This window comes from Colletes latitarsis, chromosome 8 (assembly GCF_051014445.1).
Source record: "Colletes latitarsis isolate SP2378_abdomen chromosome 8, iyColLati1, whole genome shotgun sequence".
Taxonomy (NCBI): domain Eukaryota; kingdom Metazoa; phylum Arthropoda; class Insecta; order Hymenoptera; family Colletidae; genus Colletes; species Colletes latitarsis.
This window is the reverse complement of record NC_135141.1, coordinates 32,538,698-32,564,806: the sequence shown is the minus strand read 5'-3', so window position 1 is coordinate 32,564,806 and position 26,109 is coordinate 32,538,698. Positions and strand designations below refer to the sequence as shown.

The following is a 26,109-nucleotide window of genomic DNA, read 5'->3' as shown; positions in this document are numbered from 1 at the left end:
GAAGCAATTTTCACGTTTTCCGTCGTTCCCTACGCGTACATTTGGAACACCTTCATCAATTTAACGGTTTAAATTACGGATACATGGCTGAAATGCTAGACACTCATGAAAGAGGTTTTCGAAATTACGGATAATTGATCAAGCGTGCGCGAAAAGACCCAATTCCCTTTAATCAAAAATCAAAATCATGTATCGATGAAGTTTAAATTTTTTTGTTTGTGCAAAAAGTGCATCGTACCAAGCTTTAATTATTTACATTTCTGAATTTATATGGAGACTACACCTAATGTTTTATACATGACTGTATCATGTACTATACTAATCTCGAGAAGCACATTGAAATTGGTGGGGGTAAGTTGTTCCTTGTAAGAGATAAGGATCCATGTAACTGACTGCTTACACTGTCTCTGTGTTGATATACGGAGTGACGCACCCAACATGCCCACATTTAATTACTTGCAAATTATGCGTTGTTCGAAGGATTGATATTCAACATGTAACCACAATTTACAGGCTTTTGGGAAACTAATGCTTTTTTGTCATGAGTGACTAAATACTTTTTTACAAGAAATGACCAACTGCATCGAACGATGGATTAAAAAATCTGTGATTCTATTAAAAAAAATATTACTGACCTGTACATGTCCTTTTCTAAAATTATTCATGAATGTTTTTTTGTATCGAACGTTGTAGGGAAGGAAAAGTTTTACTTTCCCCTAACTTGTATCGTTCTGATATTTCTGGACGTCAGCTGTCAACGAACGGAATAAAAGTCGTATCGATTGGACCTTACGTACATCTAGCATCTCGACTGTCCAGGAATCCCAAGTTTTGACAGTTCCAAAGCCATAAAACGAGAAACCATGATGCGTGTCTTGGAAACCCTTGCGTGGCGCGGATATTTCAACACTTCTCGCACATCAATTTCTTTGGCTTTTTATTATAACGCGTGGTCTTAAAACTAAACCACTAAAGGGGTTTACGGCGATTCGTAAAAATAACGGAGCCATAAGCTGTAAGCTTTTTTCGTAGTAAAAGCAAGTGGCGAAGACATTGATGCCAAAAAGCAACGTGGGAAGAGCGTTTGAAAAATGAATACAAGGTTCTAAAATGAAAGTTTCGAAGAAATGATTCGATAAGATTTTATAAATCTGAGTGGCGATTGAAAAATGATGATTTAAAAAGCGAACAGCAATCATAATGGTCGAAATGGTGACTATTTGACAAGATGAGGCTTTCAAAAATCGAAGAAAGATTTGTTACGCGATCTTGGTAACTAAAGATACGTCTACAGAAGCTTGTTTTTTAAACACGAACTGATTCTTCGATTAATTTTCACGTTACAAAATTGAAAACACCCTTCTTAATTGAACCGTGCAACCTAGTTTCGCCATAAGTCTCGTTGCAAGGTCTACCGTAGAAATATTCTGATTCTTAGCCAACCAGAATTCATTCACACGGTTAATAACAAAAGGAAAATAGCAGTATTATACGAAATGGCCACCTTTTTCAGCGACGCAGGCTTGCAAACGACACGGCTAATTGGCTATCGCTGCATGCGCGGTCTCCGCGGCTATTTCAGAAGCTGCTTTTGTCAGGAAGTTCTTCAGGCTACTCAAATTTGTATAAGGAGTGAGTCTCGTAGACCATGTTCTCCGACTCTGACCACATTTTATAATCAAACAGATTCGAAACTGGGCTACGGGAAGCTCACTGTCCGGGCCAAATGAATTCTAGAACATTGCCCCTTGCATTTTGTAAACGCTACGTTTGCAAGTCAAACAGGGTCAATTTTCACTAAAATAATTATTCCACTGTTATTAAACGTGCAAATAAATTCTGATTAAATAGTACGATAGTAGGCTAAATTGTGTTTGCTATTTAAACTACGAGTAATTCTTTTTTCGCAATATTAAATATATTTGTAACGGAAACTTTTGTAGAGTTTTCCTTTCGTTAAAAAGATGCTGTAACAAATTTATTCCGATTATTTTTCGATAGTCAAGCTGAGCGACGTTTCTCAAGTCAAAAAACAAAAGAAAACCGTCAGGCCGCCATGTTGAAAGAGTTCATAGCTTAGAAGAAATTCCGTCGCTAAAACTCCTATCTACCAGGAAAATAATGAGGGTTCTGTCTCACGCTCCATCACCAGGAAAAACGTCAGGAAAAGATGGAAGACAAGTTCTGTGACCTCAGAAACCTTTGACTTGGATAATCGAGTCGGTTAATGTCGAAGTGGCCCAAGTCGCGAGACGAAAGAAAGTAACAAGCACGACTTAATTATTTAAAAAAAAGAAGTACAATTACTTGTTATATCTACCAACGTCAAATTCCAAGGGAAGTGGAAACGATTAAATTAGACCCCAGCGTGGCATTCCGGGTTAATATCTTAAGGGGTTATTTCCGTTTCTCGGGAGGGCGAAAAAATCTTTTTCTTCGCGCAGTATAAAAGTCGAGGGGTTTAAAAATATCTCGGTGAAATATTAAAGCAACAGTTTCAAAATTGCCTGAGTTACGGGCAGGTTTAAAGAACGTACTACCACGACAGCCACTGATTGCATGCAAAGCTTTAAGAGGACATTCTCTGGTTTCCAGGATGAAAAAATCGGTCCTTTTTATACATATTTTTAAAGTTCAATGGCGCAGGAATAACGGAGTAAAATATTAAGGCGAGAGTCCCAAAATTGCTCGAGCCATAAAGGTCTGAAGTACATTATCCAGTGCAATATCCAGACGGTTGCTGACTCCGTGGAAAACTATCGACGCGTTTTGCTCGAGACTATGTTTATAAAACCGGCGACACCGATTTCTCAAAACGACTCGAAATTTTGAAGAATACACAAAGAAAGCAGTTCTATTGTAGTTTAGAGTTATATCGATATTTCTAATTCTTTAGGCTGGTAAATTGGAAAAATCATTAGAAAAAAAATTAAGAAATGCTCAAATTGAAATAAAGTGAAATAGAATACGCTTGAAAACTAATGTGAAACGAAATCGTACGTCAAGGGGTTAAAAAATTGTTTTCCCCTTAATTTTAATTTGTATCACGAAGGAGAAGTGTTAGATTTGGTGATCCTTGGAATGAGAATACCGCCTGAATCTAACGTTCCTGATGCCGCGTAATCCAAGAAGGAATAGATAAGGGTCGACGTGCCCATAGAAAAAGGAGACCAGATACGCTCCGACGTTTCTAGACCGGGGCACCGCCCTTTGCGCAAACACGACTGCGCGCCCAGTTAAGAATATTTTATCGAGGAATATTCCCGCGGATTGGGCGACTCCGAGGGTCCCGTGAGAATCCTCCTGACATCACGGAATTCCTCGAGATCCTTCCGCTCCGTCCGCCCGAGGATTTCTCTTTCCTCCCATCTGCCACAAGTGCACCTGCAATACAGCGGCCGCGCCAACTCGAATAAATGAATAAAAATTCGGGGCTTTGCGCAAAGATTGATTTGTCACGACGCTGAAACGAACGACGCGTCACCTAAATCCTTTCGCACACAAACCAAAACGAGCCTCGATTAGCTAGAACAATCGTTTCATTTTTCTTTATAGAAAGCATCCTCCTAAAGCTTGCTCGATATCATAATAGCAATAATATGGAACACCCTGTATATTTAAAGAGAATAGACGTTCCTAGATTGCAGGCCCTTTTCTTGAAAATTAATACGACCGTTAATAAGTTATTTATTTGGTAGCTATATATTTATTCCAATGTGAAAGGTAAATAGTTTGAATATTCTATATTTAAAATTCTGTACTGAAACGCGAGAAGAAAAGCAGATGTAGTGTCGAATTTGTTTAAGTTTCGAATCGACTGCAACTAGAGAAAAATATTTTCTCATCAGAAATGTTCGAACGACGAAGCGTAACACAAATTCCAAGCAGTTCGCGGAAAAGCATTTATCAACGTTCTATGCGTATGCAATATTTCGAAACAATTTTTCTATGTCATCTTCTTCACTTTCATCACTTTACACTACATAGCCATTTTCCTTGAAAAATATTTTTGAAATATGGAAGCCTGAACAAGCACTCGGAACACTTTTCCATGGAACATTTTGAGCAAACTTCATAAGTCTGTCAAAAGAATAAAAATACACACTTCCATGCTACAAAGACGATCAGAATCTACTTTATAAAATATATTCCAATAATTATAACGAAATTTTGATATACTTCCCCGTAATCGATACTGATATCTCGAGTGCTCGGGAAAACTATTATATTTCTGAACTGATAAGAAAACAATGAACCCAAGTTTCCATTTAACTAATGAATGCTACGCAATTAATGAAAGGTAGTGGAATCATTATTTTTAAGAATCTCGAGCACATCTATTCAGAGTCAGGACGATTAATTATACGCCATGATTCTATCGAAATTCTTTCTCCAACAGTTGCCCGATTAAATCGTGCCAGTCATTCAAAATATACCCAGCGTGCAGTTTGCCCCGTAGTTACTTTAATTTTTATCCCTCCGATCGACAGTCTAATTGCTAGCGATTCAAAAATTTTAATTCGAACGAGAAACGTCGACACAAAAGCGAAAAGAAAAACGATTGTTTACGTTAAAATTTGCGAAATCCGTAACAAGCGTATTTCCACGTTTACGCTGGAAACGAGATTTCCGCAACATTTCAATCTGCAAAGTCCACAAAAAATAATTTCAATTTTGTTGCATTTTCTGCGCGACGAGACAGATATATCCAGACGCGAAAATACCAATAGATTTACATCGCGTTTAATTATTTCATTCCGATGTTATGTCGTCAAACATGAGCCCTGCAGTTCATTTTAAATAATTCAATCGTGCAAATGTTTGTCCGGCACGTTTATACAACTTTACATATACGAATAAAATAAACAAGTATGCGCAAAGATAATATACGCGTTCAACGTACATATGTATAAAGGACGATTGAATCGATTAAGGCGAAAAACGCACTGCGATATCGAAATGAAACGAAATTCTATCGTTTTGTCCAACTCTTGTTATTTATATACTTTAATTTTAAATAAGAGATTAAAATAGCAAACGAATAAAATGGCAGTGAGAAATTAATTCTGAGAGGAAATAGATTGAAACAACGGCGTTTAACATTTTGATAGAAAGTGGTTTCCCCGTTTCCCGAGAATATTGGAAAAATCTAAACTGTTTACAATCGACGAACCATGCAATTGCTGGCATACTGTGAACAGTAACCATCGGGCAAGTCAGTGAAAACGCGTGGGAAGGTGTGTGGAGGAGGGACTTTTGATCGCAACTCGTTCGACAGCACGAAACATTTGGAATTCCTTTGAGAATGAGAATCAGACCGGATCGAACGACGAACGGGGTTGGGGGACTTGGTTCATTAGCGACCAATTATTTTTGTTCAGTCCGTTGGAAAAGTTTTCGAGCTTCTGATGATTCGACGACACGGTATTGAAGCTACTCGATATTTAGGTGACATGGAAGCCGACTCTTCATACAGATTTCTATTAATATTTTTCTGTCGCATATAATTTACGTACGACATTACGTAATAAATTTTCTTTATCGACTACTTAAGCGGTGCATTAATGCCAGATGCTGATTAATGTCGTTTAAAACAGGGGTGGCCGAACACCCTGTATATCGAACATTAGCCGTTACTAAAATTATCTTATTTATTTCTCTTAGACTTTTTTTTAGTCTGCAAAGGATTATTAATCGTGAATATCGTCAATAATTTTCAAGATAATTTTAAATGGTAGAGTAAAGCCTGTATAGTTTTGCTGGAAACGACATTTATTATAGAACGCGACACGATAAATAATCCGAAATTTGCGAATTAATTGATAGAAAACGAATCAGTTGCCAGCAGATATTTATCATAGAACGCTGGCGACTAATTGTACGATCCTTTCGACGCAGTCATGAATCCCTGTCGGGCTTTTACAGATGTCTGTTGCACTTGGTTGTGCTCGATATTTCATTTGCGAGATGTATTTCCTATTTTCCTACCATAGAGAATATCCCGACAACATCCTATGATTTATGTTCCAAACTCACCAATTAAATTAACCAACAGCAGAATTTACTGATTCGATTTCTTACAAAAAGATCAACCTTCTCGAGACAATCGATGCATTTGTTGTTAACAAATATTTATGGACGGCGGAATCATAATTACTTTCGTAAGAATTTTCATTTATGTCTCCTCGGCAAAATTTATAACAGGAAATGTTTTTCCGTTCGAATGGAATTGTTAAACCAATTAGAAAAATTCTATAAAAATTTCCGTACTGCTTTTTTGCATATTACAATATTGGAAAGAATTATTTTATTTTGTTTCTAGTTTTCTGATAACTTTATGTTTCGTTTTATTTAAGAATGTTAAAAATCAGTGTATATTATATTAAGAAATTTTTAACGTCCTGACCTATAGGTGAATAAAAATCGAATTTAACATGTAGGTTGATTTTGTCAAAATTTTCAGATTCAATTTGATTTGCGTTATAATCGGATAATGCTAACGATCGGTCTACACAAAATCCGACGTGCTTTTTTAAGCGTACCTCGTTGAATACTTTAACCGTCGGACGAAGTTATAAATGCAATTATGCGGCTAATTTATTTTCGGAATATACAGAACAGTTTCATAAACTGAACAAAATTCCACGAAAAACTACGAGAGGTTTCTGTTACGGGGGAACGAGAACAATTTTTAAGGAAGCTAAATTACTTGGATGCAATTATCATTTACGACGGGTGTAACGTCAATTATAAATAACACACGGAAATGAACGAATCTCATGCTGTATAGGTTTTTCAATTTTTCTAGCCAAATTGCTGAAAATCAGGAACAAAATCAAGCTTGTTCGTGATTTTTACTCAATCGACGGATGAAAAATTTCATACTCAATCGTGAAAAAAATGAAACTTCAGTCTCGTGAAACATTTTGTTCCATCGTGTTTTCGCGACAAGGTTCATTAAAGGCCCCCAACTAAAATACGAACGACTTTTAAACTCGTCGGTCATTTTTGTTGAAATGCATGGAGTTCATAGCTGAAACTCAAGGCCACCGGAGGGGCAGGAGGGGAGTCGCGGCAAAAAATGATCGATAGATGACGGTTACTGTGTCGGTAACAGAAATTCAGTTCGGTTATTTATCAGACAGAATGTGTATACCGACAATTCGCCGTTCGAACGAAAATCGAATAAATCAATCGAAAAATTCTCGCAATCGTGGACGAGAATGCCGTTTCGCGACCGATTTACGAGCGGATGTATATCTACGTTCACGCCAGGGGTCACTGGGAAAAAGTGATCGAGACCGCATAAAGCAGCCAGTATTTGTTTAACGATGGTGGGTCGCGAGCGACGCAGTCGAAAATACGGCCAATGAATCTCGTCTCGATGGATGAGTGGGATCGGAAAGTTGATTTGCTTGGTTGATTGCCGCCCGGTATTTTAAGGCCGTTGCACACAGTTCGATGATATCGATCTTAATATCAAAGCACCACAAATCCTAAAATATCTGCCATTTGTAATCGGTAGACTGCGGATATTTATTTATTAAATTTTCAAAAAACCACAGAATGCACTTAATATGCAAATATATAAGAAATACTTAACACTAGAACTATCGAAAATTATGGTGTATTTATTTTTACCAATGGAAATAAATGTTTATTCATTCTTTTATAGAAAGTTGGGGTAAATTTTCAAAAATTGAGTCGAGTAAATCTTACAATTTTTATTAGAAATTATGAATTTCTCAGGGGTTATTTCGTCCACTTTGATAGTTCTAGTGTTAAAGTAAAATACGAATTATTAAATTTGCATAAAGTTTCGCGGTCTAGTAATCAGATATTTTATAAAAAGAAATAAAGTCGTTAATATTTGTTTGAAACTATAGATTTTGTACTTTAGTTAAAATTCTGTTCCTTATCAATCTTAGAGCAAAATACATAAAGCATTCGTTTCGTCAAGATCTACATACAACGTGGACCAGATTGAAGTTTCACATTTTCTGAATGTTAATGTTCGACGTTATTTTTTATAAAATCGGCCGATCGTGAACAGCAAATATCCTAGGTTCTGTTTCAATTCACTGTGACCTACATTTGGAAGCCCGGTTTCATCCAAAAAGCGCTCGTCCCATTCGTATCCTCCCCTTGTTAGCAACACAACAGATGAACGGCAACATTGAGTTGTTAACGCGCCGATGCTGGTTGCTGTATATGTAGGTTCGCGTCGCCATCGTCGATAATGACATATGCAAATACTGATAAAACTTTCCCTCGTCTGCCAATAATTATCTAAATTGTGTGTATGAAATCCCCCATCGGTTTCTCTTACTACCATACTGGCAAATGTTTCTCGGTACAATTTTAATTTAAAAATTCATCCTTTTAAAAAACCCATTACATTTACATGAAATAATTAAAATTATTGATAATATAAATCTCTGATTAAACACGTAACATGGTTTCGTCTTCGCGTACCTCGATTATTGCACGAAAATTTAATTCGTTATATAGTCTCGACAAGTAGAGAGGATGGTAGTGTTAAGCCACATGCAAGGTTATTTATTTTATCTATGAATCATACATAAGCAGTAGGAAGACGCTATACAGGGTGTTCGGCCACCCCTTTTTGAATTTTTAAGAAAAATCGACAGGGGGTAGGTGCCTAAATTTTTCGGGGAAAAAAAAAATTTTCGAATCGTTCTAAAAAAATTATTTTCGGTTGTGGGGGTCAAGTACAATCATTTTTGGTCATTACACATACCCTCGAAATCCTACCCAGTTTCGAGGAAAAAATTCCTTACCGAAAATCTAATGGGAGGCCAGATGCTTCCTTGAAATTTCATGCATATCTTTAAAACGTCATAACTTTTGAACGGATTGGACGATTTTGATGTTTAAAAAAGCAAACTACGCGTATTTTGATGGAGAATATGTACAAATTGCAAAAATATTCGAAAAGTTGGTCCTTGACCCCGCAAAATGAGAAAAACCCCATAAAAATGGTCCAATTTTCAAACAGCCGTAACTCCTACAATTGTGAATATATTTCAATGAAACTTTTTTCTGAAGTAGAGCTCATGGGTACCTACAAAAAAGTATTAGGCAACTTTTCTGTAGGGTGTCAAACAGAATTACTAAAAATGAAAAAGGAATTTTTAAGAAAAATCGACAGGGGGTAGGTAGGTGCCTAAATTTTTCGGTGAAAATGAAAAGTTTCGAATCGTTCTAAAAAAATTATTTTCAGTTGCGGGGGTCAAGTACAATCATTTTTGGTGAATAGACATACCCCCGAAATCCTACCCACTTTCGAGAAAAAAAATTCAGTATTGACGGAACTGTAAACGTTAATAACTTCTTAACGAAGCCACCATCAAGAAATTGGTATTCTTGATTTTCGTCTTATTTTGGCCTCTAGAATCCCCCATTAAAATTTTTCCCAGGGGTGGCCGAACACCCTGTATAAGGCTGTTAAGCATTAAATCTAAAACTTGTTTGTCGAGCCTCGTCCTCTCGGTTTTGCTCCCCCACGAAATGTTTCTCGCGACTTACATTTCTATTCTTTCTTTTTTTTTTTTGTTAAATGCAGTGAATAAGGTCGTTAAAAGCCGGGGGCAGCATTCTTGCCAAGATTCCAACCGCCGCGCCGTTGAAGCGACGTCGATGGCACGCCATTGTCGCTTCGCGAGCACGTTCGTATTTAAAGTATACGCAATAATGTGAACGTGTCGATGTCGGGTTGATGCTGTTCATTTGTCCCCGTTGCCGGGCGCGCGACAGCTTTTATTCCTGGTCGCGACGCGAGAATGCAGAATTATTACATCCCGACGGAGAAAGGGGCGTTGGCGACGGGTTTTCAAGGCGGCCAGAACAGGTGAGGCCGAAGCCGGACCGTAAAATGGAGCAACGAAAACACACAGGTTGACGAATGTGATTCGCCGCGGGAAACGACGCACCCGTTTCCGGCAAAATTACGCCACTAACTACAACCCCTTGAGAGGCAGCCGCAGCATCGATCCTCCCCCCGGGGCACGGCGTAATGCATCGGCATACTGCGTCGACCGTGTCGGGCTCACTGACTTATGAAGCTGGTTTATATATTCGATTTCTGCTTTCATTTGCCGTCGACCGCGTTCCAACTCTACCGGAAACCGACCAGTCTTCCGGCTCGGAACGTCCGAGGCTATAAGCCCCTCCAAACGAGAGCGACCGGTACTTTTCGAAATAAAACGAAAATTGCGGAACGTTATCTTTCTCGTATAATCTCAAAGGGTTGAAACCGATCAACAAATTTCTCGAGGGTAATAATATTTTTACTTGATACTTTGACACGTCAGTCATATTCTCTTGCGGTTTTATACAGGGTGGTCTATGCAACTCAAACAAATTTTACATAAAAAAGTTTTATGGTTTCAATAGATATACTATATCTCTATATAATAACACACTATGCCAGTTAACCAATACCGCGATCCAATTGCCAAACTTTCTCACTTTCGGACGTCGAGAAACAATCGAAAAACGAATATCAGTTCTCTTCGCTATTTCCCGGACAGTTAGGCGCGAATACTTTTCAACAAATACGTATTATGACCACGAGGCTCACTTTCGAAGCGTGGACCGAAACTTTTCAAACTAACCGCGATAACTTGCAGCACCTTCGTCGAAAACAGTATTAATCTTGAACACTGTGTCCGAGTTTGAACTTACACGAGTAAATTATTAGAATTCTTCCTTTTTGACACGAGGTACTTATGTACGACGAGCATAATCAAATAATCACGTTCAAAGAATTCGAAATAATTGGAAGAAAATGAACCACAGATCCATACAGAACTTGTACAGATCCATTCAAATATCTTTAAAACTGTCGACGATACTGAAAAACGTTTCACGCAAGAATATTAAACGACTTCGAGGGGAGCATAAATTGATGCAATTAGTTTGTTTATAGACATATACAGGTCTGTAATATTTTCTTTAACAGAATCACAGATTTTTTATTCCGCCATTCAATCCAGCTCGTTGTTTTTTGTAAAAAATGGTTTCCAGTCACTTACGACGAAAAACCATTAGTTTAAAAGATATTTAAATGTAAATATCTCTACTATATCAATAAAATATTATTATTTTTATTTATGAGAAAAAGCTATTAGTTTAAAAAATATTTAATAATTTAAAAGCTTCGATATTTACGTTGAAATATCTTCCAAACTAATTTCACCATAAATGGCTCGATAGGTTTTCACAGGAAATGACAACATCGAAAGTTATATTAAAAAATATATGATTCTAATTTGAAAAAATTTAATTTTTATCGCAAACATTTTCCGATATCATCGATGCATTTGTAGATGTTTGAATGGACGGAGTTCGCGAGACAGTCCGTGTATTACGATTCAACGAGTTCGAGGCAATACGAAGACGGCGATATTTGAAAAATAAATTTCGCTTTTAATGATTACCGCGCGCAGAGCGAATGATTTATTCGTTTCGGTAGGGCGAATTTGAAAATCGCGAACGGTTCGCCGGCGTATTATAAACTCCAAAGAAATAAACTAAACAAAATTCGTTCGTTGGCTCTTCGCATCGCCGTAATTAAACGAAAAGTAGAACGTATTAAAACCGATAAAAAAAAAAAAATTCACAGGTAATAAAAAGCACGGCCGCACGTATGCGTTTTTAAACGCGAAACCCGTAGAACGAGCGATTCCCCGAGTGTGCTTGGAACGAACATTAAAAGCATTTTATCTCATTACAACTAGTAGGATGGTACGAAAAATCCATTAACCCGCTACCGCGCGATCGAAAATAAATCACTGGCGGAACATCCCCCCTCCCTCCCTGCTAAATCCACCATAAAATCCAGTAGGTATTAACAAATCAGGAAAGTATTTCCCCGGCCTTCCCTTTTTCACTCAGTGGGCTTAAGAGAATTTAGGAACCGAGCGATGTCATTCTGTGTTCCTACTAACGGTTAACTATACGTTACTAACCTTCCACGGTGCGGCGTTTTCTTCCTCCGGAATCTTCCTTGTCCTTTTGTGTAGGTTAACCCGTGCCTTCGATAGCTTCTCGTCCACTGCACCGAGCCACTGGATCCTGTTTTAAGAGTACTGAGTCAGCGTCGAGAATAAAAGGCGAAAACGACCGGTGCAATGAAACGATCAAAATTAAATGAAATCATTTATACTGGGTGTTCCGCATTTTTCCGTACACACTTCACCAGTGTGTTCTACGAGTCAAGCTAAGACTAAAATGTTATACAACGAAAGATCCATAAATGTTAAGAAATTATAATAAAAATATGAACTGTGTTGGGAATACTTCAGCACCCAAGATAAATGATAGAAACTAAACTCTGATAAAGAAATGTTTCGGTTATCCACATAATTCTACGTTAAAAATATTTTTTATATCACCCTGATACAGTAGTCAAAATAATAATAATAGTAGGTTCGTCTTATCGACATCAGGTTTACTGTAGTTTTATAATATAAAAGTGCATTTTACTCAAACATTTTTTGTACTTCTTCGATTTCATGCTTCCACATTTATTCTTTGAACCAAGCAGAAAATATACGATTGGAAATAGCGAATCTACAATTATTTCCAGCCATTGTACACTTGAAAACTTTTTCGATTTAATATCCATAATTTTCCTAACGACCGGCTGAAAATGAAACCGAGTGTTGTAGAACGCGACAAACGAGAGTTGAAATGGTTCTACGGACTCTTCATCGTCAAAATAAAGAGGAAAGGAGCTAACGAATCCAGCCAGTAGACGAGTGGAAGCTTTAACCATCGAATGATAAAAGTTTGGTAGATACATTGGATAGGATTCAAGCCGGAAGGGCTGTAGATGTTCAGCTCCGTCCATTTTTCTTTTTGCGTACAACTCTCGCCATCCTTCTCGATGTTCTTTTATTCGGATTCCCTTTTCCCCGTTCATGCTGCAATAACTCTAAACGGAAAACGCGGGAATGTGCCGAAACCTTAACTTCATTACATCGGGGCGCTTTAATTTTAGCGGTCAGCGTCAGAGCCAAAAGAAAGGGCTGGATGAAAGTCGAGAAAGAAGGACGAAATACGAGCGCCGTGGTAACGAGTGTTGTTACGAACAAACTAGCCCCACGCTGTCTGACCAGAAAGAGAAGGGAAATTCGAATTGCTGGCGCACTTTTCACGCTGGGAATGCGAATTTTATTTTTTTTTTTTTACCGCGAAACGCCTGTTCTTAAATAACCTCGCGAACTTAGATCTTGAATTTCGAGGCAAGCGTATTCATGGGAGAAATACAAAACACCCTCGCAGCTTTCTCTCGAAACGCATAGTTGTGAAATTAATGACCATGTTTTATGTAACTTTAGACGTAATTTTAGAAGGTTTACATTTTCATTAATTTATATCGGACGCAAAATATACACGACCGAAGGGAAAAGGAGAAAATGTTACGATTTAGTACATATTCTAGCGAAAGTTCTCGATCGTCTAGATATTATAATTTTAAACGTAGAAAACGTATGTGGAAATTATACTGTTCGAAGTACGAAGTAAAATATATACTTGGATTTACGGTAAATTATTACTAGTTTAGAAAGAAGTTTTATTAAATACACTTTCCAGAAGTTAAAAATTTAAAAAAATCAATTTTTACTTGTTATCTAATATACGTATATGTAGAAAATGTACGGCATAAGTTGGGGCACAACCGCTTATTTGCGAATCAACGTAACTACAGACCGCATAACTCGAGAATTTACTGCACTTTCAACAAAAGGGAATTCAGTTTTTTAAATTGTCCGTTTTTACAGAACTCTTTCCTCCATTTCTCTGTTTCCTGCCGCGGAATTGCGTTAAAAGTGTTAAAAAAACGGGAAATAGAGTTTTACGATAGCGGAGTTAAAAAAAAAAAGAATAATACTCGAGAGAAGATGAATGGAGACAAAGCGTAAAGTGCTGAAGAACTAAAATTTTCTTCCGCAACCCTGAATTTTACATTACTTTTTCTCTCGCCGGTGGTTCGCATAAAGTATCACAGAAATTTCGAATCATGAAAATTACTACGAGGCGCCTTTGGAATTCTTTGTGGACTAAAAATCGAGCGTCATAATAAAATTTTAGCCATCGAGTTCAGAAAAGGTCGGAAAATGGAATACGGATCTAGTTGGATATAACTAGAATATCAAACGATATTTCGTGGTAATATTATAACCACCGTGAAAATGAACGCAGGTGAGAAAGATTCGATTAACAGCACTGTGATAAAACTTCTCTGATCGCTTTGGAAATCGAAAAAAATATCGTTTTCAAGTTAACGCAATTTTTAATTTCCCAATAGGTAAAAAACGTTGATTTGTTATATGTTTACACATTTTTTCTAACTATAAATGAAAAGTATCGATCATTAAATTCAATTCACCAAATATAAGAAAAGTGATGTGCATATTTTTCAGACTGGAAGAACTATATTTACGTGCGTTTATACGCAAAAATTAACTTACGACTTATGAAACGATCGACCGAAATTATGCTGGAACCGAAGAGGAAAAACGAAGGGCAAGTTAACGACGGCGATCGTCGCGAAATGTTAGGACGATCGGGTATGTTTTTCCCCGCGATTCGATCGTAAAATTTTGAAGTCACTACTTCCCCCAAAAACGTAGGTATATGTATATTCGGTATAAAATACCGAGAGAAATTCTGTTATCTACGAGACATCGTGAACCAGTAGGAGTCTAGTCTTGGTGAATAACAGAAAATTTCCATCTTCCGGTAGCCGTGCATCCGGTATGCGTAGATGGTATTATACATATGAACGGTATACGGTAGCCGGCTACGTACAAGTGTGAGTGCACTTTACATACTTTTCACACACGTAACCCACAGTGGCGCGTACGTAGCCACAAAAGATATAAAACTGCAGCCGCGCTATAGAGAGGGCTTTCTAATAGATTTCTATTCGAAAGGCGAGAATTTAATTCACCGAACAACATTAAACGACGGTTGCTTCGCGTCTGTCGCTTTAATTAAATTATCAATTAAGGCGAACGAAGAACAACGCGCGCAAATTAGAACGGTAATTAATTGTATCGCCCCTTTCCTTCCCCCCTCCCTCCCTTCCACCCCCGGTTGAGTTAAAAAGAGTTTTCTATTTCAAGGTTTCCATTTCCCGCGTTCCACGACCGCGCGACCACTCGGCGAAGAAATAACTAACGAAATATATTTCTGCACGCGGCTTTTAAAACTAGAAAACACGAACAATTTTGACACGAAGCGCAGGAAGCGAAAATACCGCCGCGCAGGACGGACGGGTTGGCCGTAAATTATATTCTGGAATGTCATTACCCGTGCGAACACTTCAATAAAACACCGCCCTTTGAGTGTACAATAAAAAACGTTCGTTGTTCGTAACAAGACTACGTCTACGCGGCCCGGTTATTACCATATCATCGCAAAATAATGGCGGTAAAGTATTACACGCGGATCAGAATTTCCGACGTTTTCGTATAACGCGTTTTCGAATCGAGAGACAGGAGCAAAAGCATAATTTATGACTTTCAATGGGAAAATAAATGATCGAGAGTATTTTCAACGATAGGAAGGAAGAACAAAAAGTGATCGTAGCATAATTTTATTACATATGGCGGACGTTCGTTTTACCTGAACATCTAGAATATACATTGTCCATTCCAATTCTTAGTTGTACGTCAAACTTGGAACTCCATCATTTTGTTTCCCAACGAGGTTGGATCGGACTAATGAATGACACACAGTGAACTGATAACTATTAAACAATATATATTAAACAAATAACAAACTACAGAACGAAACGAAACGAAACGAAACACGTGCACAAAAAGGACAGCCATGTTGAGGCACACGCGCATGCGCACACTGAGTACGTCAGTGCTGTATTCAGAGCTAGTAGGGCCCGACGATATCGATCGAATATTGATTATGTGAAATCACTATAGTTCTCGTACAGACAGTATCTTGAGAAATACTTGACATTATCAGGAATTAAACGTAAAAGAATTTCTATTCTGAACTTGAATACTTCACTTACTTTTGAAGGTATAGTACTCAATTTCAGAATAAGATATCTGTTTTCGAAAAGGGAAATGTAATATATTATATCTCTCGGAAAATCCCTGCAACTTCGACGGTATACTGATTAGTAATTTTGCGGTTCCTTTTGAAAGTCTTGATTGCACTAAATGTTAGTATACATTGAAAAGTTATACGTATAATGGAATTGTCATAATCTCAAAGAATTATCAAATCAAACGAATGTAACATAATTATTATGTCAAAATTATGTACTTGTTACCTGTAGCAGAATTAAATTTGTTTGAACATTCATGAAACATGCTAGCCGTTTTGTAGAACTGCACAATTAGCACGTGGCTTCTGAACACATAACCTATTGTCGTAGCCGGAAGAAATCACGCGAAATCAAGTGAAAGAAACCGAAATTTCACAGAACTCGTACACGAACTATATTATTATCACACTATGCATGTAAATTTAACTTATTAAGTATTAAAATTGTAAAAGAAAAGTACTTAAGCATTTCTCACTGCACATTCTACCCACGTCATACACGCTCAAGCTCACTTAGCCATTTTCATCCTAGATGGCGTACATGTCCAGAGATGCTACAAAGGCACCGATGGTGCTCTCTCACACTATGTCAGATCACGCGTACGTAAGCTCGTGGAGTTTCGAAAACCCGACAAAGGCAAAATGACGCATGACCTCTCTCTCGATTCTCCGAAATTGCCCAAAGTAAGTTCGAACCATCTCGTGGGAGACGAGAAAGAAAGGCTCACACTTCCCTTCTCGCTCTTGAACAACTAATATCCGACCTCTCGTCAACAGGTCTCCACTGGCCTCTGCTGACCGCTGCTGACCACTCCTGGAATTTCTGACAACGTATAACGATTATTACTGACGTCTACCAGCCTCTGCTGACCGCTGCTAACCACTCCTGTTACTTCTGACAACGTATAACGATTATGACTGGCTACTGTTAGTCTCCCCCAGCCTCTGCTGGCTGCTGCTGACCACTTCTGGAATTTCTGACAACGTATAACGATTACGACTGGCTACTGTTAGCCTCTCCCAGGCTCTGCTGGTCTCTGCTGACCACCGCTTATATTTCTGACAATGTATAACGATTACTACTGACGTCTGCCAGCCTCTGCTGACCGCTGCTGACCACTCCTGTTACTTCTGACAACGTATAACGATTACGACTGGCTACTGTTAGCCTCTCCCAACCTCTGCTGGCCCCTGCTGACCACCGCTTATATTTCTGACAACATATAACGATTACTATTGACTTCTGCCTGCCACCGCTGGCCTCTGCTGACCGCTGTTGACCACTCCTGATACTTCTGACAACGTATAACGATTACAACTTGCTACTGCCTGCCCCTGCTGGACTCTGCTTGCCACTGCTTGCCACTGCTAGCCTCTGCTGACCACAGCTGACCACCCCTGATGCTTCCGACAACGTATAACGATTACTACTTGTTACTGCTTGCCCCTGCTGGACTCTACGTGCCTCTGCATGCCTCTGCTGGCCTCCGTTGGCCTCTGCTGACCGCTGCTGACCACTGCTGACCACCGCTTATATTTCTGACAATGTACAACGATTACTACTGGCTACTGCTTGCCCCTGCTGGTCTCTGCATGCCTCTACATCCCTCTGCTGACCTCTGCTGGCCCCTGCTGACCACGCTGACCTTTGTTAACAACTTCTAACACGATGTACATGTATTAAAACTTTGTATAATGTAAATCTATGGCAATAAATGATATAATTTCAAAGAATTCTATGTATTCTCATCATTTTTTACCCCTCTTTCCCTCTCCAAATAGAAATAACGCCATTTCTAAGATTTCCTGCAAATTCTCGGATCCCTGAAACTTACCGACGTCCCTGAAACTTCTCGGAATCCCTGAAATTTCCAAGAAGTTTCAGGCGGCGGAAAAGATTCCGGCCTGAATTTTTCGGCAAAAATTTTAAAAAGCCGTTACGTAATATTACGTAACATTACGTAACATTACGTAATAGCTCTCGAAAATTTCTCGCGGCCGGAATTTTTCGGCAAAATTACGTAATATTACGTAACATTATGTAATATTACGTAACATTACGTAATAGCTCTCGAAAATTTCTCGCGGCCGGAATTTTTCGGCAAAATTACGTAATATTACGTAACATTATGTAATATTACGTAATATTACGTAACGGCTTTTTAAAATTTTTGCCGAAAAATTCAGGCCGCAATCTTTTCCGATGCCTGAAACTTCTTGGAAATTTCAGGGATTCCGAGAAGTTTCAGGGACGCCGGTAAGTTTCAGGAATTCGCAAAAATTCCCGGCGGCGCGAAATTTGAAATCTTTCCGGAGAACTTGGAAAATTTTAAAAGATTCGGAATGTCTTATAGCTAAGGGAATGATTTAGATAGGAAGAGAAGGGTAAAAATGAAGAGAACACATAGAATTCTATGAAATTATATCATTTATTGCCGTAGATTTACATTATACAACACTTTAATACATATATACATATTATATTATATTATATCGTGTCAGCAACGGTCAGCAGTGGTCAGCGATGGTCAGCTGACGTCGGGAGATGTTGGCAGAGGCCAGCTTAGGCCAGGGGACGCTGGCAGAGGAAGGCAGGAGTCGTAGTAATCGTTGTACGTTGCCAAAAATATAAGCGGTGGTCAGCAGAGGCCAGCAGTGGCAAGCAGAGATCACCAGGGGCGAATAGTAGCAAGTAGTAAGCGTTATATGTCGTCAGAAGCATCAGAGGTGGTCAGTAGCGGTCAGCAGGGACGAGCAGAGGCATGCAGTGGCAAGCAGAGATCAGTAGGGGCGAACAGTAGCATGTAGTAATTGTTATACGATGTCAGAAGCATCAGAGGTGGTCAGCAGTGTTGAGCAGAGGCCAGCAAAGGCATGCACAGGCAAGCAGAAACCTGCAAAGGCAAGCAGGGACTTGTAAGGGCATGCAGTAGTAAGTATTAATCGTTATACATTATGAGAAATACCTGCAGTGGTCAGTAGCGTTCGGCAGAGACAAGCACACGCTGACAGAGATCAGCAAAGACGAACAGAGGTTAGCAGAAGTCAGTAGGAATCGTTATAGGTAGTCAGAAATATAAGCGATGGTCAGCAGAGGCCAGCAGTGGCAAGCAGAGATCACCAGGGGCGAATAGTAGCAAGTAGTACGCGTTATATGTCGTCAGAAGCATCAGAGGTGGTCAGTGGCGGTCAGCAGAGACGAGCAGAGGCATGCAGTGGCAAGCAGAGATCAGCAGGGGCGAACAGTAGCATGTAGTAATTGTTATACGATGTCAGAAGCATCAGAGGTGATCAGCAGTGTTCAGCAGAGGCCAGGAAAGGTATGCACAGGCAAGCAGAAACCTGCAAAGGCAAGCAGGGACTTGTAAGGGCATGCAGTAGTAAGTATTAATCGTTATACATTATGAGAAATACCTGCAGTGGTCAGTAGCGTTCGGCAGAGACAAGCACACGCTGACAGAGATCAGCAAAGACGAACAGAGGTTAGCAGAAGTCAGTAGGAATCGTTATAGGTAGTCCGAAATATAAGCGATGGTCAGCAGAGTCCAGCAGAGGCAAGCAGTAATCAGGAGCAGTCAGTAACAGTCCCTGTATGGTATAAAAAGTTGTCGGGAGTTCTGTACTTTTGTCAGCAATGGTCATCAGAGGTCATCAGAGGCAAATAAAAACCAGGAGTAATTTGCAGAGTTCAGTAATGAACTCTAGGAATGGCAAGTAAAAATACCTGGGCAGTCGAGATTCCAAATCGTATGCCGTAGACGGGAGGTCGGATTTCAGTTGTTAAGAGCGAGAAGGCAAATGCGAGCCTTTCTCTTTCTCCTCCCACGAGGCGGTCCGAAATTACTTCGGGCAGCTTCGGAATAATCGAGAAAAAGGGCATATGTCAGTTTGCCTTTGTCGACTTTCCGAAACTCTACGAGCTCACGTTCACGTGATCTGGTATGTGCGAGTTGGGCACCGGGTGCTGAATCTGGCATCTCTGTGCATGTCTTCCGCTAAAACATGGCGACAATTATAAATACTTATTTGACAGAGCACATTGATAGAATTCGTATTGATCGTTTCCCTTACAGTTCGAACGAAGTAATTAGCATCGTCGTTTCGCGTGGAAAGTTCGTTTCATTAATACAGAAAGGTAAATCTATCGATGTAAAATGTATCACAGAATTGTATTAAAAATTTCGGTTCGTTTCACTTATTGCTAGTCGTTTCGTGCAATGCAGAATTATACTGCGCGTTCGAAACTTTCAACGAGCTCAAATCATGGCTATTAACAGTCCGGAGAAGCTGCCAATAAGCTTCTACTTTTTATTACGCCGCTAGATCGCGTAAGAAAACGTGACTCGGGTTTCTCTATGTAATTCCTCTGCTATGCAATTTTTACCCCTCGAAACGCGATGCATTTTTCCACGTTTAACAAATCACAACGAAACTTCTCTTCCCTACCGTTAACCAAGACCTTCGGGAAAAATTTATTTCATCGTTTTTACGTTCCAGCCACTTTCTTATGCTTTACAGATTAATATATTTATAGTCTATAATGAGTAAACAGACTATTATAAACGTTGTATTAAATAGAGTAAAATGAAATAATATTTATAATACGTCATCCTCGTTTCCAAAATGGGAATTGATTAGCAATATAATTTATTTCCTGGAATTTATTGAAACTGGCTAGAGCGGCCGATCAAACCGGCGCAATTATAGCGAAATGCAACCACTATTCCGTTGTATTCTATCACGGTGGCTCACTGTGTGCCAATGGGAGCAGGATGCACCCGTATCTGGTGCATAACAAAAGGGGACTTGGAGTTTAATCGCGTTGCTCATAGAACACAATCTAATACGCTGTAGAACCTGAATTAATGTTGCGGTTCACTTGATTAATTTCTATTCATGGCGAGGACGCAAGCCAATCTCAGATATTTCCTGCCCGTAACGCCGCGCATTGAGTATTATTAAAATTTCCTATTCCAATTAGAAATCACGCCTCTTTGTTAGAACAAAGCAGCTTTTCAGCGACTACGCGAAAATGATTCTATTTAAAAAGAAACCTTAGTGAACATTCTTCAAATTAGAGCTGTTTTCAATAAAAAAATGAGTAACGTTGTTTGTGGAAGGTGTTAAAATATCGGATAGTTCGAAGTAAAATGACGGTCGCGCGGGAGCTGGTAAATCTTTTAAGAGTTTTCTTTTTAAGATCCCGTTTGGTTATACGCAGCTATTTTTGGCGAATTCCAGCCGGCGGTCACGAAACCCAGGAGGAAAGGAGAGACCGGAACAATCGTCTTCTCGGCACGACAAAAGCGAGGTGAGTCCAGAATTGTATTGCCCGATACGAGCGACGCAATAGCAGTTACGGAACCACGGAGAGCAGCGGAATTCACACTAATGCCATTCACTTCCCTCGTCTGATTCCCTGCAGTGCTGCGCAACTAACAGTCACGGTGGCGCGTCCATTCTGCCATTGGTCATTTTCTGCATGCAATATGCTTTCGAGAGCGAGCCCGAAAATCCTCTGAAATATTTCCTGCTACTGACAGATGCGGATATTATCGGACAGACAATTTCAAGTATAAATCAAACAGAAAAGCCGTCCGCAAGTTTACCGCAAGTATTACTTTCAAACGTTTTTGCTTTTAACGTTGCTAGTTGAATTACGAAAAAGTTGTCGACATTGTACGCAGAATGCTTTCGGACCTTTTCGGGTAAAAATTCTGATAGGTTGGAAGCTCGTGGATCAAATTATGAAATAGTTTAATCTCTTTACTCTAGAACACTAATGTCAATGTATCCTAAACAATTATTTATTTCTGTTCTACACAGATTGAAGCGTAGATATAGCGAACAGGAAGCGAAATAGATACGTAAAATAGCAAAAAGAAGTAAAAAAAATTACAACCTGTTGCGTAAACAACTGTGACAGCTATCGAAATAAGTATTGGCGGTATCAGAAATCCGTAATGTCTGACACGTTATCGCGTGGAAAACCCTAGTCCTTCGGGAAATAGACATTTTTATTCATTCTAAAAAATGGAAATTGAAACCGTACCTCTGAGTCGATGGAAGAAATATTTAACTTCGTATCGGGGGGTCTTGGTTCCGTGATTCGGATTTAGGAGTCGACTAAAATTCATCGTGCTTGCGAAATTTCATCGAAGAAGCTCCTTTCGCGACAATATGCTTTCCCATATGTTACGCGTTTCATATTTTGAAATGTCGCCAAATTTTCACAAAAATGTGGAAGCTTGTACAGGAAATGTGTCTCGTCGCACACTGGCTCCCCGCGTAGTTTGAATATATTGGGTACGATATCGATATCGTAGGGAGTTTAGGTGCCAACTAGCTTTCAGAATTACCATTTAAACGGATTCAAATTGTTCCTGGGCACTCGTTGTTCATAGTTGGACTGTGCTTTCACGGATTATAGGCCGACATTGCCTACGTTGTTTCACTGGAATTTACTGGAAATCGACTTCAAATCGTCGGGGAAAATAATACTTTTTTTTTTTTTTTGTAGAATATTTGTATCACGCAACGTTTTTTTGCAAACTAGAATACGCACAAAATTTTTACAAATAACATGGAAATAAATTCTCTCACAAAAAGACAACAATATATTCTTTTTTCTTTTTATTTTAATTAAAACATAGTTGATAAATTTATGTATATTTATATATTATATAAACATGTAGATGCAAAATTGATTTTATAACTTTAGAAGAAAAATGTTTATAAATTCGTAAGTTTTAAATCACTTTAGTTTATTAAATATGAGGTAATGATTAATAATGAATAATATTGCTTATACTTGAGCTGCATTATGTGGATAGAACGACTGAAGCAAACGATGAAGGACAATTTGGAAGTATTGAAAATATAGTATTTTAATTAAATTATCTAATAAAGTATTCCATATTAGTCAACATACCTTTTTCGTACGAAACTTCTTGGTTTCCATGCTTGTTATCAACAGCAGGAAATTGAATAGTCGAATAGTCCCAAACTCCGGATGAAATTCGCTTAGTAATGAAAAATATGCGAACGTAAGCGTGGCAAATAATGGAACGGGACGCAGGGGAGCGGCGTGGTTCGAAATTTTCTTCATAGTCGTGCCAAATCCCGTAAATTTTGGGAGCTATTAAGTTTATCGGGCCGAGTAAGGAGGTCCTAAGTTTTATAAATGGCGCGCGACCGGTCGGTCGCCGCTGTCTTCGACGCAATCTACGAAAAAAGCTCGTTTCTCAGTTCACTTAATTCCACCAGCACGCGACGAACTCGAGTGCAAGTGAACTGCAGACTTTTCCGACCACGACCGATCGATATATCGTAATAGAAAACGAGTCATCCGTCTCATCGTGCCGCTCATCTATCTAAGAAGCCTGGATACTTTACTTGCTTCACTGGGATATTGAAATCCTAACAACGGCGCTATACGAAATACTTTTAATCAACGTCAATTTTCATCGTTTACGATTCTGCACTATTTTACACACTTCTTGTGAATAATTTTCATGGATTAATAATAAAAGTATCATTTAACCAGTCGATTATTAGTGTACTCATTTTTCAGACACCTTTAAAAACCACGATTTCACCTGAATTTTATTTTTATTTTATTGAAATTTTCATTCAGCTAATTTTAAACGAAATACAAGTCTTAATATATGTGGTATTACCGATTTTTTGATTTGAGACGAAAAGAAAATGTTTAAATACGAAAGCTTCAAACACGTCTGATTACAAATTAAACCCGATTCCAAGGGTTCGACCAGCTATTATATATTTTTTTTATTACCGAATCGATACATCCACGGCAAGGATTCTGACAAACTTTTTCAATTATTTATCGAGACTAGGAATAGTTCCTAAAGTCAGAAAATGGTGCAACTTTCTCATCAATACGAACCGCTGGGGCAAACTTTGGTTAATAAATAATTCGTTTCACCGGTAAACCGATATTTTCATAGGAGGAAAAAACCTAAAGGAATCCCTAGAGTATTGTGATACCGTGCTTAACATAGTTCGAATATTTTCTAACGTTCGTTATAATTAAAAATTATATTTTAATGATTTTCGATTCACATGTCGCCATTTTTGCAAATTGTCTCCACCAAACTGGTCGTGGGAGAGATTAAAGTCGAACGAAGTCGTGCCAGTCGTTTCGCCTTTCGTGATTTCAGGCCGAATCTCGTCGAGTTTCCGCGACATCCGAGAGCAGTAATTTTACGAGAAGAAATCGTGTTCGATTTCGCGGAATACGCTGAAGGTAACGGCAATTTGGCGAATCTCAAAGCGACGCGATTTGCACGGTCTAATTCGTCACCCACGGGAAGGAAATAATGACGTCGGTGTCTTCGTAGTATGCCGTATTCCACGCCCCTCTTCAACGCTGCTTTTACCTATAATTATCAATTACCGAGAATTACAATTTCACTCGCGAAAGTTCGTCGTGATATTGTACTATTCGTCGTACTAATTTATACGGACGAAATTATACGTCGTTAAATAAAATGTAAAATAAAAAGTTGGCATCTATGTACAGGGTGTTTGGCCACCCCTGAGTATCCGGGTGTAGCCGGAAATCTATCTAACTTTTTAACAAAGCCTCAATCAACAAATTAGTATCCTTGTTTTTCGTCTTATTTTGCCCTCTAGAATCTTCCATTAAAATTTTTCCTAAGGGGTGGCCAAACACCCTCTAATAGTAGATGCAAGGTACAGCTGAAGTGCTATTACTAAAACTCTACCTTAATTTCAATTACGCGTTCTCCTGAAGAAGGAGACTTAATGACCGTAATAACTTCGTAAAATGTAATTAAAACATTTTCACCTTAAGAACCCCAAAACATTCAAAAAAGCAAGATGTCACACAACACTATTTAAATTCTTAATCGTTTGTAGAAATTCAGCATTTAAATTCAGTACGAACTAAGAAAGTGATTGAATTGAACTGACGACAATTGAAAATTGTCAATCGTATATAAAAAAAAATGTATACAAATTTTGTTGATTGAAAATTGTCGATCATTTGTAAAAATCTCCGAAAGAATTAGTAGGCCTTCTCAATTTTGATGCTAAGATATACAAAAATGAATTTTTAATTAATTTGCTAAATTCAATGGAGTGACTTTTAATTTCGGCGCATTATGGAGGGCATAGTACGTTATAAACGACCATAATTCCCAGCAACACGACGTTTATTCGGCCCGTATCTTATCCATCGAATAATCCCAATTCAACTGAAAGCAATAAAGCTCACGACTTTAAATTTCACCGGAATTACGCGTCGAGATTGCTTTTAAAGCGCTTTCAATGCCATAATAATTATCTCTGAGCCACTCACTTGTCGTTTAACGCGTCCCTCGGTCATATTGGATGCATAACTTATGTAACCTATGATCTTGTTAGGCGTCGAACCCTTGGTTTCACGAAGATCCTGTATAGCAGACACGATCAGCGCAGCAATTTTCATCGGCTTTACGTTCTGAACCTTTCTCCTCGCTATTTTCCGCCCGACCTTTTTCTTTTTTCGCGCCATTTTATCGATAAATTTTCACAGCCAAGAACCGCTTCCGCGGCGATGGGGGGAACCGGAGCTTGAGATTTCACAAATTCGTCACCAGCAATTTGCCGGTTATTACAAAAACACGAAGAATTTAACCATTAATGGACGCACGGAAAAATAATTCCGGCGACCCTTCGTTTGTTTCTCACCGACGAATTGAAGTTGCTCTCGTTAAAACGCAAGCTTCGAAAAACATTCTTCCGCGTAATCAAATATCGTGAAAACATTCATTGAAATCTGGTTTCGTTTAAACATCGCGTTCGACTTTGAATAAAACTTTTTCTCCAACACGATTATACCTAGTTGAGTTTTCATCACGCTACGGAATAAACTTTTATCCTGTTTTTTTTTTTTTTAATTAGTTATTCATAGCAACTCGAGTGGGTTAACTCAGTAGGTACTATCGATTATGTGTTTCGGTTACCAGGGGGGAAAGT

At 38.7% G+C, this 26,109-nt stretch overlaps 2 protein-coding genes across 3 annotated transcripts in view; both read right to left on the bottom strand.

The window, feature by feature from the left end:
- The window catches only part of LOC143344712 (TWiK family of potassium channels protein 7), a 264,886-nt gene that overhangs the window by 181,327 nt on the left and 57,450 nt on the right, over positions 1–26,109 (bottom strand). The window contains exons 1-2 of one of the 2 annotated variants that reach the window (XM_076771024.1): positions 15,661–15,778; positions 11,994–12,099 (exon numbers count right to left, since the gene is read on the bottom strand). The gene's annotated coding sequence lies outside the window, so the exon portion shown is untranslated. Of the gene's footprint in view, positions 1–11,993; positions 12,100–15,660; positions 15,779–26,109 lie in introns of those variants that run through there. The other variant, XM_076771023.1, reaches the window with a different exon arrangement.
- On the bottom strand, positions 24,186–25,645 carry LOC143344369 (uncharacterized). The gene is made up of 2 exons (XM_076770369.1): positions 25,451–25,645; positions 24,186–24,506 (listed from the first exon to the last, which is right to left on the bottom strand). The coding sequence occupies exons 1-2, from the start codon at positions 25,643–25,645 to the stop codon at positions 24,186–24,188; spliced, it is 516 nt and encodes a 171-aa protein (XP_076626484.1).